This window comes from Lissotriton helveticus, chromosome 5_1, assembly GCF_964261635.1.
Source record: "Lissotriton helveticus chromosome 5_1, aLisHel1.1, whole genome shotgun sequence".
Taxonomy (NCBI): Eukaryota; Metazoa; Chordata; class Amphibia; order Caudata; family Salamandridae; genus Lissotriton; species Lissotriton helveticus.
The window spans coordinates 172,515,235-172,530,480 of record NC_136065.1 but is presented as its reverse complement, the minus strand read 5'-3'; the positions used below and the strand labels follow the sequence as shown (position 1 = coordinate 172,530,480).

Here is a 15,246-nt window from a genome sequence, read left to right as displayed (position 1 = left end):
AGTAGTGTAGGGGGTCGTGCTGGGGGTAGTGTTTTAGGGTTTAGGGTAATGCAGTGGTATATGGGTAGTGAAGGGGGTCCTGCTGGGGTAGTGTTTTAGGGTTTAGGGTAGTGCAGTGGTGTTTGAGTAGTGTAGGGTGTCATGCTGGTTGTAGTTTTTTAGGGTTTAGGGAAGTGCAGTGGTGTTTGTGTAGTGTAGGGGGTCATGCTGGGGGTAGTGTTTTATGGTTTAGGGTAGTGCAGTGGTGTTTAGGTAGTGTAGGGGGTCGTGCTGGGGTAGATGTAGGGTTTAGGGTAGTGCATAGGTGTTTGGGTAGTGTAGGGAGTCCTGCTGGGATAATGTTTTAGGGTTTAGGGTAGTGCAGTGGTGTTTGTGCAGTGTAGGGGGTTGTGCTGGGGTAGTGTTTTAGGGTTTATGGTAGTGCAGTGGTGTGTAGGTAGTGTAGGGGTTAGTGCTGGGGTAGTGTTTTAGGGTTTAGGGTAGTGCAGTGGTGTTTGTATTGTGTATGGTTTAGGGTAGTGTAGTGGTGTTTGTGTAGTATAGGGGGTCATGCTGGGGGTAGTGTTTTAGGGTTTAGGGTAGCCCGGTTCAGAGCAACTTCAGGTTAACAGATTCGTAAAGCTCAATGTTTCGCAAGATCAATCTCATGTACTTCATGCAAAATACTAAATAAAGGGTCCAAGTAAGATGTAACGCTCCAATACCTGACCAGTCAGCACTATATAAAACTGCAGTAAAACTAAAAATAAAAAAGTGTTTTGCACACTTCTGTCATTGTGCTATATGTGGGCTACATCTGGGTGACATTTGTGCTACATTTGGGCTCTTTTTTCTTTGGTGGCCATCTTGGGAGACTTATTTGTTATGAAGTTTCCTAATTTCCTCATTTGCTGCAGCCTCCTCAGTAGGAAATGGTTTCAGTTTTTTACTTTGATTCCATCAAGAAGCATTCAGATGTGTCACACATTTGCCATAAATTCAGAATGGTAGCACTCTAGTTGTTCATTAGATCACTGTAGAAAAGCTGGTGCCCATCAGGGAGTTAACTGGAAGTCTACTGCTGGTATTGAAAGTGATTGTTTCCGTCTGCATGTCAGAATTTTCTAATGAAATAGAAGAGGATTTGAGATCTCACTTAAAACATGCCCTACATTTTCTTTATGCAGCACTAACCATAATTTATATGGCAAAATGAACCCCCTCATTCTGTTCCTTTTTAAATTAAATGTTTTAAGTGTTACCAGTTTATTCCAATCAAGACGGCTTCAGGTGTGCCATCATTTTGTCATAAGTAAGAATGTTAGTGCTCTAGTTGTTGTTTAGAAAACTCTGAGGAGCTGCAGTAGAACACAAAGGCATCAACTAACAGGGGCTGCTCCTATTGAAATATAACAGGATGATATTTGAGATCACACTTGAAACATGTCCTAATTTTTCTTTCTACAGCACTAACCATAATTTCTATGACAGAATGAACCCCATTATTTTGTTCCTTTTTAAATTAAATGTTTTAAGTGTTACCAGTTTATTCCTATCAAGATGGCTTCAGGTGTGCCATACTTTTGTCATAAGTAAGGCTGTTAGTGCTCTAGTTGTTCTTTAGAACACTGTGGGAAGCTGCAGTAGAACACAAAGGGATCAACTGACAGTCGCTGCCATTGTTGGATGTACATGTTTTACTGAGAATGTCAGACTTCATTCTCACATGACTGAGAAAGATAATGTGAATTTACAGAAAATATGCTCTCATTTTAGCTTCTAGAGCACCTTCCAAAACTCTATGGGACAAGCATGTAAAAATAGTTTTCTCTCAAACATGATTCATGATATCCCAGAAGAAGGGTTTTCACAGGGTAAAATCACCTTAGAACACACCACAATTCCTGAAATTAGTATGGCACCATCAACAAATGAATTCTAATGTAACTAAAGTCTGTTATCACCCTTTATAGTTCTCCTTTTGGTAACCCTCGAAATCTTCGATTCACTACAATGCATTTCAATGGGGTACTATCATGTATATTGGTCCCAAGATGGCTGCCAGCAATTCCAGGATGAAGTGCTGACAGCCAATCAGATCTCACGATGACATATGTGGTTAGGCTCAGCCCAGATATCAATATTTTTTCTTTTTCAAATTTCTCAGGAACTACTGAACGGATTTACACCATTTAACAAAAAGAGTTCTTGCTGAACCGAGGACTACCTTTTTGCCAAATTTGGTGTAATTCCGTTCAGCGGTACGGGCTGGAGCTGCGGCTAAAGTTTCCTACGGTAAATTGCATGGGGAAACACGTTTTGGTACCCCCCTTTTTTCTTGGGCCCGCTTGCCGAATCACCCCAAAACTCTCAAGATAGAAGCGGACTGGAAAGGGCATACGTTTTGAAAATTTCACAAAGATTCGTAAATCGGCGCCAAAGTTATTGGGAATAGAATGTTGCGATTTTCCTATGGTAACTAGGTTCTAACTATGACTACCGACTGGCGACCGCCAGTATGAAATATATATGTTATCAGCAAATAAAAGTTCCTATGTTAAATGGATGCTTTTTTGTGTCAATTGCAGGCCGGTGATCAAGGGCTACGACTTGAAACATTTGGCATTCTGCATTTACGAAAGCTGCGCTGGCTGTGGTGGCGGCAACTGCCGGTGATGGTGTGTGGAACCCTTCTTGTGTGACCTTTCCATTTGGGGACTCCCTTTGTTGTTGATGTTGAGGGCTTGTCCAGCCGCGTAAAGGTCCCGCTGCTGTATCACGGCGGATCCTGGTGCTCGTGATTATGGGCGCATTTCTGGAGCGGAAGGGGCCTCTTCTCTGGATTAAATTGGTGTGCCACACTGCGGTTATCACGCAAGCGCTCACCCACTTGGGCTAATATTGTGACACTTTGAGGCACCCAAGCCACTGGGTTATATTTGGAACGTTAGATCCTAAGCAGATGGACTACATTTACCATGATGCCATGCCTGCTCACGCCCATTAGGGCGGGACTGTTATCAGCAAATAAAAGTTCCTATGTTAAATGGATGCCTTTTGGTGTCAATTGCAGGCCGGTGATCAAGGGCTACGGCTTGAAACGTTTGGCATTCTGCAATTACAAACGCTGCGCTGGCTGTGGTGGCGGCAACTGCCGGTGATGGTGTGTGGAAACCCTTCCCGTGTGACCTTTCCATTTGGGGACTCCCTTTGTTGTTGATGTTGAGCGGCTTGTCCGGCCGCGGAAAGGTCCCGCTGCTGTATCACGGCGGATCCTGGTGCTCGTGATTACAGGCGCATTTCGGGAGTGGAAGGGGCCTCATCTCTGGATTAAATTGGTGTGCCACACTGCGGTTATTACGCAAGCGCTCACCCACTTGGGCTAATATTGTGACACTTTGAGGCACCCAAGCCACTGGGTTATATTTAGAACATTATGTCCTTAGCAGATGGACTACATTTACCATGATGCCATGCCTGCTCACGCCCATTAGGGCAGGACTGTTATCAGCAAATAAAAGTTCCTATGTTAAATGGAGGCCTTTTTGTATCAATTGCAGGCCGGTGATCAAGGGCTACAGCTTGAAATGTTTGGCATTCTGCAATTACAAACGCTGCGCTGGCTGTGGTGGCGGCAACTGCCGGTGATGGTGTGTGGAAACCCTTCCCGTGTGACCTTTCCATTTGGGGACTCCCTTTGTTGTATATATATATATATATATATATGTATATATGCAAAACGCTGTATTTGTTTCTCCCAAAACACAGCAGCCGCAGACAGCACAGAGGACTTTGAAGCAGCTAAATGTATTGCAATACAGACAGATTGGCAATCCGGCATTAAATAAACATGTGACTTTCAACATCATCAGCAGTGAAGAAAGACTTCCGTGAAAACTGACTGTTCCTTTAATTTTAACTAAGTTCTTTGGTATAACATAATAAACATAATCTTCACATATAAAATAATAATCATTTTGTGCAATTCTGCTTTTTTAATTAATAATGTTTGATGGTGCACATAATTAAATCGACATTATTGTCATGTCAAATGCACTCTCAAATTTGGGCTGCATTTTACATATACATATATATATATTTGAGCTTCCACGATCTTGTTCCGTCCGGGAGCCCCCAGGAAATCAGGTACAGACCACAGCGAGTTCGGTAGCTTTTACGTGCAGTTTATTGCCATAAAGTCAGCAATCTTTCAAAGTGGCGAGTACCCGGCATGACGCGTTTCGACAGTGGAACACTGTCTTGCTCACATGACATGCCAAGGGCCAATGTGCAATAAATACAAGTGCAAAATGGTGAAACAAAAACGTTATCTTACAACATCCGTTTTTTTCTACTACTTCCGGTCATCCCATCTCTATGTATAGAAATAGAAGACATACTACCAACAGTACATGCCTATACAATTAATAGGGATTGTGCATCAGATTTCATATGCAAAAAAGAAGGAGAGAACTCTGGGTAGTTCTCAAGTTTAGGTGGAAAGCAGCTCCTGTTAGAGCACTCTCAACACCAGCGAAACTTTAGATCTGCTCACCTCAAATGTCTGTTTTTCTATCAAAGTTTTTAAGCATAGGATTAGTACAGTGCCATCCATGCCAAGATAGAAAAGGACAAAGTCTTTTGCCATTTCTACAGCAAAGTCTTTAAGCATAGGACTAGCACAGTGCTGTCCTTGCCGAGCTGTTAAAATGACAAAAGCCATTTACCACTCCAGGCACAGTAATACAGCTTTGAATTGATAAAATACCAACGCAAGCCAACCTGAAATGAGTAAAAGCAACCCCTGACACAGTGTTTCGCTCTAATTAGAGCTCTTCAGAGAGGTATAGCTTTGTCCATATATATATATATATATATATATATATATATATATGCTGCTCATCTATTCCGCTTCCTCTTAGCAAAAATTACAGCACTCCGGGTCACTTAGTTCCACAGTTTATTGTCTACGGGACCACACAAACGCGTTTCTATATATATATATATATATATCAATGTTTTTCGGATACTCTCATCGTATCCCTGCACAGACAAGGCCAGTTCTTCTTCCCACTCCATCAAAATGAAATATTCTGCCTGCTGGCTCTGCAGCTCACTTGAACAGAATGAGGGGCGGTGCCTGCTGCATGCTGCCTGCTTTGCTGCATCCCTTGCCTGCACTGTCAGCCTTTCACTGTAACAACGGTGGACCCGTACAGTGTAAAGATAGGAGGTGACTGTTTTGGGGAAGTAGTACATCATGTGATGTGACTCCAGACTTTATTGGCTGGGATGAGCACAAATTCATTAAAAGAGAAAAAACGGTAATCCCAGTATTTTGCATGCTCCCTAAAATACATAAAAATCCCACTAGTCCACCAGGGAGACCCATCATTTCATCCTGTGGTAGCTTATTTTAAAATGCTTCCCGTTACATTGATTACTTTCTTAACCCATTAGCCAGATCCCTCCCCTCTTACATCAAAGATTCAACTGATTTTTTTTAATGCATTTTTGACATCCGTTGGGACAACGAAACCATGGTCTTGCTGACACTGTATATCTCTACGTTATATACTAATATCAGACACGTAGATGGATTGAGAGCGAGCGAATACTATCTTAATAGAAGACCAGCTCGTTTTGCCACCCAAAATAGAATGATTTTGGAACTTATGGAATGGTGCCTCACTAAAAATATATTTTTATTTGGTGACGATTTTTTCCTGCAGGAACGGGGGACCGCAATGGGCACCTGTTTCGCCCCCAGTTATGCCAACTTACATCTCGGCTGGTGGGAGGAACGGGTGCTCGGGGGTGGTCCTCTTGACCGGTGGACTGAACATGTTCTGTTGTGGGTCAGATTTATCGATGATGTCTTTGTGCTGTGGCAGGGCACGGAGGCGGACATCGAATTGTTTATCAATGACCTCAACTAAAACTCCACTAATTTAGAGTTTGTAGGTCATTATAGCAAAAGAACAATAGATTTTGTAGACATCAGAATCCGGCCACCCAATGATAAATTGGAAACAACTGTTTTTCATAAGGCTACTGCTGGAAATTCAGTTCTCCATGCGGACAGTGCTCATCCTGCCGCATTGATTAGAAGTATCCCCTTTGGGGAATACTATAGAGCTAGGAGAACATGTAGCAGTGAGGAAGTATTCGACAAGGTTGAACAAGAAATTACCCAAAGAATCATCCAAAGGGGTTATAAACCAGGTATTCTGAAAGGGACAGCCACCAAAGCTAGAAATCTAACACGAAATAAGATATTATTTGAACCCTCAAGAACCAAAAAACAGCAGGAAGAGAATAAACATCAGGAGAACCAGGTTAACTCTAGGTTTATAACCACCTTTAATGTGAAACTTAAAGAAATCAGATCGATTTTAAAAAAAACACTGGTAACTTGTAGAAAATGATCCCGTGTTAGGCCCTAGAGTACAAAAGAATCCTGAGGTCACTTATAGAAAATCTAAATCTTTAAAAGATTTGATCGTCAGGAGTGAATTTGCTGAGAAAAAGAAGAGTGCCTCTAAATGGTTGAAACAAAAACCAGGTTTTAAAAAATGTGCTAAATGTAAGGCATGCCAACATGGCATGAACCAAACTAACTTCAATTTTTTTTTTATAAAACCTTCACCATCAGGAGTTTTATAACTTGCAAAAGCAATTTTGTTGTGTATCTGCTACAATGTTCATGCCCAAAAGTATATATAGGTAGTACTACTCTACCAGTTCCTCAAAGAATCCTTCAACACAGGCGAGCAATTGTCAACCTAGACAGAACATACCCTGTCGCGAGACATTTTGAGTCCCATCATCAAAGTAACCCTGCGAGCCTGCCATATACTTGTATAGCAGAAGTCCCCAAGAGAAAGAGAGGGGGGACAGGGAAAGGGAACTCCGGAAGTTAGAGACATATTTTATTCTGGAATTTAACTGCAAGGAACCATATGGGCTCAACGTAGATGAGGATCTATACACCTGTCTGTCTTGAGAAATGTAAAGAATATGACAAAGAGCTGAAATTGAGATCTGCACCTGTAACCATGAACTGATTGTGTTTTTAACTAGGAATATTTTTTCTTTTAACAGTGATAGTATCTTTTTGATATATGAAAGAAATGGACCAGTGTTATTAAGGTAGTTCTTGCACTTTAGGAATTATTATGCATTTGCACTCTATGATAGAAATTGTTTTTTTTGCACTGATATGAAACGGAATTTTGAACGGGTAAAGAGTGGAAATGTTTACTTAGAGAAAAAGTATCTAGTTTACATAAGCACTTGCACTTTATTCATTAATAGAGTACTGTATTGGAAAGAGTGAAATGTTTACATTGAGAAATTATCAAGGTTTACATGAGCACAAGCACTTTTTCATATATCAAAGGCAATGGTTTACATTAGTACAAGCACTTTTTCATATGTCAAAGGCGACTGGAGATATGTGTAAATCCCTTTCTTCATTGATATAAAGTTTTTATCAATATATAGATTGTGGGCAAATTATATCGATTGCTTTTTCCGTCCCATTATGAATTGTTTTGAGATGCATAATAAGAAAAAGTAAAGCTGCACGGGTACTTTCAATTTTGCAAGAACCAATAAGTACTGGAGAAGGCACTTGCCAAAATACCGGAGGAATGTTCTTAGATTGTGAACTCTCTAAAAGCACTTGCACTTTGATTTTGGAATGAACGTATGTGGAAACTTATGTCCATTCGAATAAAATGTTCTTGAGGAACTAATATTCCCAACTAATATACAGGGTTAAAAGAAAAAAATATATTTTTTACCCGGATTTGCGCAAAGAGAATCACTGCAAATGAATTTCGGTGAGGTAAAAATATTGTGATTGCTGTGAAGTAACACGTTTAAATATGGCTGCCATATTCCAGAGAATTGTGATTCACTTGTAAACACTGTGTCCATTGTCGATCTCCACTATCATTGTGAAGTGTATTTTAATGTGAAAAAAATGGTGGCTAAACACCGTGAACAAGGGAGCTTGACTCCCGAAACGCATTGATGTAACTTGTCATTTATAAAAATAAACTGAGGACTTTTAAGCCTGCCTTGGAGTGCCGGATGGTTGTCTGTTCCTGTTGGATAATCTTATATTCAATATATATATATATATCTATATTGTTTTTTACAATTTCGGGGGTCTTTCTACTCCCTGCGGCACATCAGACACCAACAAGATGCACGACGGGATCAGTAGTCCGTGGCAGAGGCTACTGTGACGCCGGCAAGAGTATGTGTTGCAGCTGGGCCTCTCATTACTGAATGGGAGGAGCTCGATATAAACCAAGGGGAAAATCACCTCACACAAACTGCGGCATCTGAAGAGGCTTGACGCCGAAACCGGTCATGCTGACTCTTTGTTTTAATAAATGTCCTGAACGAACCCCGCTGGGTCCCTTCCCTTCTTTGATCTCAAAGAGGATTTTTGGCAATATTTCAAGTGCATCCTGTGGCGCTTTTGAAGGGACCCTTCCTATTCGGGCTGTGATACTTACAGGACGTTGGGCAACTAACTTCAAGCATTCGAGTAATCGAAATATCACAACCCGCCCTCACACTGGCAACATCGAGGAGCTGCTGTCATAGGCGGACTGGGACTTCCCGGGTGAGAGGCGTTCGCATTGTCCTTCGCCTCCAGCCTCGATGACACATCGCTACGAGGGCTTGGAAGTAGGGGACCCAAGGACATTTGTTTTTTGCAATTTCGGGGGTCTTTCTACTCCCTGCGGCACATCAGACACCAACAAGATGCACGACGGGATCAGTAGTCCGTGGCAGAGGCTACTGTGACGCCGGCAAGAGTATGTGTTGCAGCTGGGCCTCTCATTACTGAATGGGAGGAGCTCGATATAAACCAAGGGGAAAATCACCTCACACGAACTGCGGCATCTGAAGAGGCTTGACGCCGAAACCGGTCATGCTGACTCTTTGTTTTAATAAATATCCTGAACGAACCCCGCTGGGTCCCTTCCCTTCTTTGATCTCAAAGAGGATTTTTGGCAATATTTCAAGTGCATCCTGTGGCGCTTTTGAAGGGACCCTTCCTATTCGGGCTGTGATACTTACAGGACGTTGGGCAACTAACTTCAAGCATTCGAGTAATCGAAATATCACAACCCGCCCTCACACTGGCAACATCGAGGAGCTGCTGTCATAGGCGGACTGGGACTTCCCGGGTGAGAGGCGTCCGCATTGTCCTTCGCCTCCAGCCTCGATGACACATCGCTACGAGGGCTTGGAAGTAGGGGACCCAAGGACATTTGTTTTTTGCAATTTCGGGGGTCTTTCTACTCCCTGCGGCACATCAGACACCAACAAGATGCACGACGGGATCAGTAGTCCGTGGCAGAGGCTACTGTGACGCCGGCAAGAGTATGTGTTGCAGCTGGGCCTCTCATTACTGAATGGGAGGAGCTCGATATAAACCAAGGGGAAAATCACCTCACACGAACTGCGGCATCTGAAGAGGCTTGACGCCGAAACCGGTCATGCTGACTCTTTGTTTTAATAAATGTCCTGAACGAACCCCGCTGGGTCCCTTCCCTTCTTTGATCTCAAAGAGGATTTTTGGCAATATTTCAAGTGCATCCTGTGGCGCTTTTGAAGGGACCCTTCCTATTCGGGCTGTGATACTTACAGGACGTTGGGCAACTAACTTCAAGCATTCGAGTAATCGAAATATCACAACCCGCCCTCACACTGGCAACATCGAGGAGCTGCTGTCATAGGCGGACTGGGACTTCCCGGGTGAGAGGCGTCCGCATTGTCCTTCGCCTCCAGCCTCGATGACACATCGCTACGAGGGCTTGGAAGTAGGGGACCCAAGGACATTTGTTTTTTGCAATTTCGGGGGTCTTTCTACTCCCTGCGGCACATCAGACACCAACAAGATGCACGACGGGATCAGTAGTCCGTGGCAGAGGCTACTGTGACGCCGGCAAGAGTATGTCTTGCAGCTGGGCCTCTCATTACTGAATGGGAGGAGCTCGATATAAACCAAGGGGAAAATCACCTCACACGAACTGCGGCATCTGAAGAGGCTTGACGCCGAAACCGGTCATGCTGACTCTTTGTTTTAATAAATGTCCTGAACGAACCCCGCTGGGTCCCTTCCCTTCTTTGATCTCAAAGAGGATTTTTGGCAGTATATATATATATATATATATATGCGCACTCAGAGAAGGAAAAGATTTCACCAGTTTATTTTTGGAATAAACTGGTGAAATCTTTTCCTTCTCTGAGTGCGCATTGGAATTCTTTGTGGTTTTGGAGTTGATGTCTACCGGCGTTGGGGCTCTGTCGGCTCTTTGCGCCACCTGACTTTGGGAGTGATTCAGGAAGGACCCTGTTCTGGCTTGATTTGTAATATATATATATATATATATATATATATATATAATGTGATCAAGGGCTGCATAGCCCGAAACGCGTCGTCGTGAGAGGTGATTAATAACGTTTTTCTTGCCTGAAAATCTGCAGCAGAGGCCTGAGTCTCCTTCCTCGCCAGGTGCTTGCTGGAAGTGGTCGGTGTAATCTTCGGATATATATATATATATATATATATATATATATATATATATATATATATATATATATATATATATATATATATATATATATATATATATATATATCAATGTTTTTCTGATACTCTCATTGTATCCCTGCACAGACAAGGCCAGTTCTTCTTTCTAACCCATCACAATTAATTCTTCTGCCTGCTGGCTCTGCAGCTCACTTGAACAGAATGAGGGGCGGGGCCTGCTGCATGCTGCCTGCTTTGCTGCATCCTTACCTGCACTGTCAGCCTTTCACTGTAACAACGGTGGGCCCGTACAGTGTTAAGATAGGAGGTGACTCTTTTGGGGAAGTAGTACATCATGTGATGTGACTCCAGACTTTATTTTGCCTTTCATGCTTCACTAATACATAGCCGGAAACCTCTTGTGAAAACTTCAGGCTTTTAAAAGAAATCTGATTTGTATTATCAATGGAGCATAGGCAAATCGTCATCATCAATTAACTTTATTTCAGTTTACTGTACCATAAAAGTGAATAGTACAAGATAATAAATATACCAAAAAACATTATAATACAAATCTCAATTCATTGCTGTATAAATATGTCAAACAATAATACTACATCAATTGCCAGTATGCTGCCATAATACTAATAAGCAAATCATTCTGGAACTAAAAACTGTGAAATCCGACATATCTTATGTATTATCTGAATGAAGTTGCACATCTCCTTTGAGTTAACAGTTTTATAGCAACATTGTATTTCTGAGTTTGACAACCTCTCTAGAAAAAAGCAATTAAAATAGTTATCGTTTTATACATGTGGAGTTCATATTCTGATTTCTTATAGCCCCTGGAACGGAAGTCATTAGCCCAACCACGTTGTAGACTGTTTTGTTTTTGTCCAAGTCACTGATCCTTTGCCGTTATTCATACTACATTTAACACATACATTTTACAGTTTGGTGCTGATGCTGGTGACTTATAAGAAATGGATGTAGGTTTTTCTAGGACAACTATGCATTTTTCACCGGTTGAATGGTGGTGGGGTGTGGGGACATTTCTGACAGGCCTCTAATTACAGTTGTTGCGCCCAGTTCTTGCATTTAGACTCGTCATACTTCTTTGACCCCCCCAACCACCAACATCTCTCAGCTGAGATGGCCAGTGTGTGCGACACCTGTTCGGAAGTGTGCTTTGTTGCAACCCTAGCTTGCCTTATATTAAGAGAGAACATCCCCATGCAAATGAGTGGGCTCGACTATTTCACTGCTCCAGGCTTCTGGCATGTGTAATGTGTTGTGGGTTGCAAGGGTCCATAGGTAATAATACCAAATTGTGTGACTGCTGCAAAATGTGGCACAGTTGAGCCAATCTACTGGTACTGTGTCCCTTTTAGCCCCCTGTGTGTCATTTCCTTGCCACTGTGACTGAGAATCTTTGCACCTCACTCTTTACATTCCAAACCTTTTGTGAATACTTTTATGCTAAACAATTTCGACAAGTTTCCCCACTCATAATTTTCTTGCTGTTTCATCTTCCAGTCGATTTGGTACAAAGTGTGCCCGCTGTGGCCGTCAGATCTACGCTAGCGATTGGGTGAGGAGAGCCCGGGGCAACGCCTACCATCTTGCCTGCTTCGCCTGCTTTTCCTGTAAACGACAGCTGTCCACCGGGGAGGAGTTTGGCCTCGTGGAAGAGAAAGTGCTGTGCAGGATTCACTACGACACCATGATCGAAAACCTCCGGCGAGCAGCTGAGAATGGTAGGCGGAGCCTTTTAAGGCTTAATATGATTATAAATGTTTCTAATATTCAATTTAAAGGAGTTCTTTGCCTTGCTATTACCTCTTCCTTGCATATCACACTCTCTCTCTAGGAAGAGTACAATTACTGTTTTTTAAATCTCACACAGCATGCAACTATTGTGAAAATGCGTAGGCCCCATAACACTGGAAATCTACAGTGCCCTTTGCACTGGTGCCATTTTACTTATAACCAAGCAACCAAGACCCTGCTGCCTTTTAGTTGACTACAGCTGAAATCCGTTACTCTACTTTATGCATAGAATAACTATCAATCCCAGTGACGTCTCTGGGGGAGAGAGGGGTGGAGGGGAGTTGGAGTTTGTGCCGCTGCTCCTTTGTCCTGGCCCCCAATTGTGCCCCGCCACCGCAGCTGCTGAATGTGTCAAGAGGCAACACAAAAAAACAAACACTGCTCTTTGTCACACAATAATTTGTCCAGCCACCTTTCATTGCAAAGCCGTGTTGTTACAATCTATGAAATATAAATTTCTATGCATATATATATGTATATATCTATATCAAGATATTCACATATATATGTACACATACCTACACATAAAAGATAATTTTTATGTGAGAGTTTAAGGCATATATATATCTACAGGACATTGTGAAAAGCATCCTACTTATGTGAAAGATAAAAGGGACTTTCTAACTTAAATAAGTGGTAATGAGTGGGCTGATGATCTAATGCTCATTACAATAGACATCAAATCATTATACACTAGCATTGAACATCAAACAGGTCTGAATGCAGTCAAGCACTTTATGGACATGAGACCCCTGAACTGCTATAACCATAATAAGATGATTCTTGACCTCATTTCATGGTGTCTATTTAATAATTATTTTATGTTTGGCAAAGATCTGTTTAGACAATTGAGAGGTGTAGCCATGGGAGCCTGTTTCTCCCCAGCTACGCATGCTTGCATTTAGGCTGGTGGGAGGAACAGGTTCTCAGAAAAGTCCATCTAGATATGTATTCTCAGCATGTAATACACTGGCTACGTTAAATTGATGAAGTTTTTATTGTGTAGAAGGGTGACAAGGAAAGTGCCACGAAATTCATTCAGGGAATTAACTCCAATTCTTCCAACCTCAAATTCACATCACACATGAGCAAAATCAGCATTGGATTTTAAGATGTGAGGATGTACATAGACAATGGTAGAATTGAAACCACACCATTTAGGAAGGCAACAGCTGGCAATGCTACGTTGCATGCCAGCAGTGCGCACCCAAAGCACTTATTAAAGAGTATACCATATGGCGAACTTCTTAGATTGAAAAGAATCTGCAGCACACAAAAAGAGTTTGAATGTTGCACACAAGAGGCACTCACCAGACTTAGAATAGTAGGATACAGTGAGAAAATATTGAGGGAGGCAGAAAAGAAAGTGGGAGAAAGACCTAGGGCATCGCTGCTACCTAGAAGAGAGTAAGAAAAAGAACCCCCGCAGTCTGATGATGGCCCTAGACTTATAACAAAAACACGGGAACCCAGTTAGGTCCCTTTTCAAGCAGCACAGCCTTGCCCGTCACTCCAATGAATCCAATAAATCAAGTTTATCAATGTATATGCTTCAATTCATGTACTCTTTAACACTTTTCCTTTTCTTCTTTTTTCATGTTTAGTCAATTTATTTTATCAATTCCAAAATAAATTCCAAGAATAAATACAAACAGGAGGTATTTCCATATGTCACGACTTTATTGTGAATGCACCCAATACATTTCGGGAAAATTATTTCCATTCTTCAGGGGTATCTGTTGAAAAACCCATAAATAAATACAACACTGAGAGAGCGCAAACTGATTTAAATGTATGAGTACATCACACTTACCTGTAGTAAGCACAAATCATGAAGAGAAATGCCATGAGTGCTAATAGTATCTGCAAATATATTCTGAATGTATAGTTAATATAGAGATTTAAGTAGAAGTGGAACTAATACAGAAATGTGTGACATTATGTGACTTTATTAGACGTGATTATTTTTGAATCCATGTCGTGAAGCTGCTAAAACATAAGATGGTATATGGTTAAAAGCAGAACGTGGTAGGCCTCAGGGCCAGAGCTGGAGTTGAAAGGGAAGATGGTTCTTTTCACGACACAGATTATATTAACGTTTTTGGTCATTGCATTAATAGACCATGATTTATAGAAATGTTTACTTAATAATAGAATAAGAGTATTAACATGCTTTAATTAAATGAAGAAGTTGAATGCTATAATCATAATGAGAAATATTGTAGGCCTGAAATGTTTTAGCATTGATTTATACGTACATGTCTGGGCTGAGAAATGTTGCAAGCCTTTTTAGAAGTCTATGAGAGTTGGGTTCTTGGCGGCAGATATCTGTCTGCAACAGGAAAGGGGGGATCCAATTATAAATGAATGAATAGAGGTCTGTTCAGTAGACGGCCCAGACATGGAGGAGGGTTCTGGAATGTTTAAGGGGTATCAGCGGGCCGGAGAAGAGTCTGAGAAGCAAGGTCAACTCTAACGTCTGAGGCCCAATACAAAGCATCATGGAAAAAGCCTGAAGTTGCACCACGTGAGAGGCGTTTCGCAAGGGGCGTCTCAAATGTTGTTGACTGTTTTGTATTAGGGACAGCACCCCTGGGTGGAGTTAGAGCAGAGACCTGAGGACCCTTTAGAGAGCGGATGGGTAGGCAGTGAGGGGTCATGACTGGAGAACTTTAGGTTTTCACCAAGAGACTTAGAGTGAGTGACTTCCCTTGGGGGTCATTCACTGCTGACACCTTTGTTAGGTTGGGATTTGGTTAAGTAGGGATACCATCTAGAACAGGGTAGGGACGCCTAACCTGTGTTTGTTTTCCTCCAACCTAAATGAAGGAGAGATATGCGTCTATGCTGATAGCTTTATTATTCCTAGA

General features: G+C 41.9%; 1 protein-coding gene across 1 annotated transcript in view; it reads left to right on the top strand.

Annotated features, from left to right (window-relative positions):
* Positions 1–15,246, top strand: part of LHX6 (LIM homeobox 6) — a 413,113-nt gene that overhangs the window by 308,716 nt on the left and 89,151 nt on the right. Inside the window, exon 2 of the mRNA XM_078640842.1 lies at positions 12,083–12,303. Within this exon, the coding sequence (XP_078496968.1) occupies positions 12,083–12,303 (221 nt within the window). The remainder of the gene's footprint in view (positions 1–12,082; positions 12,304–15,246) is intronic.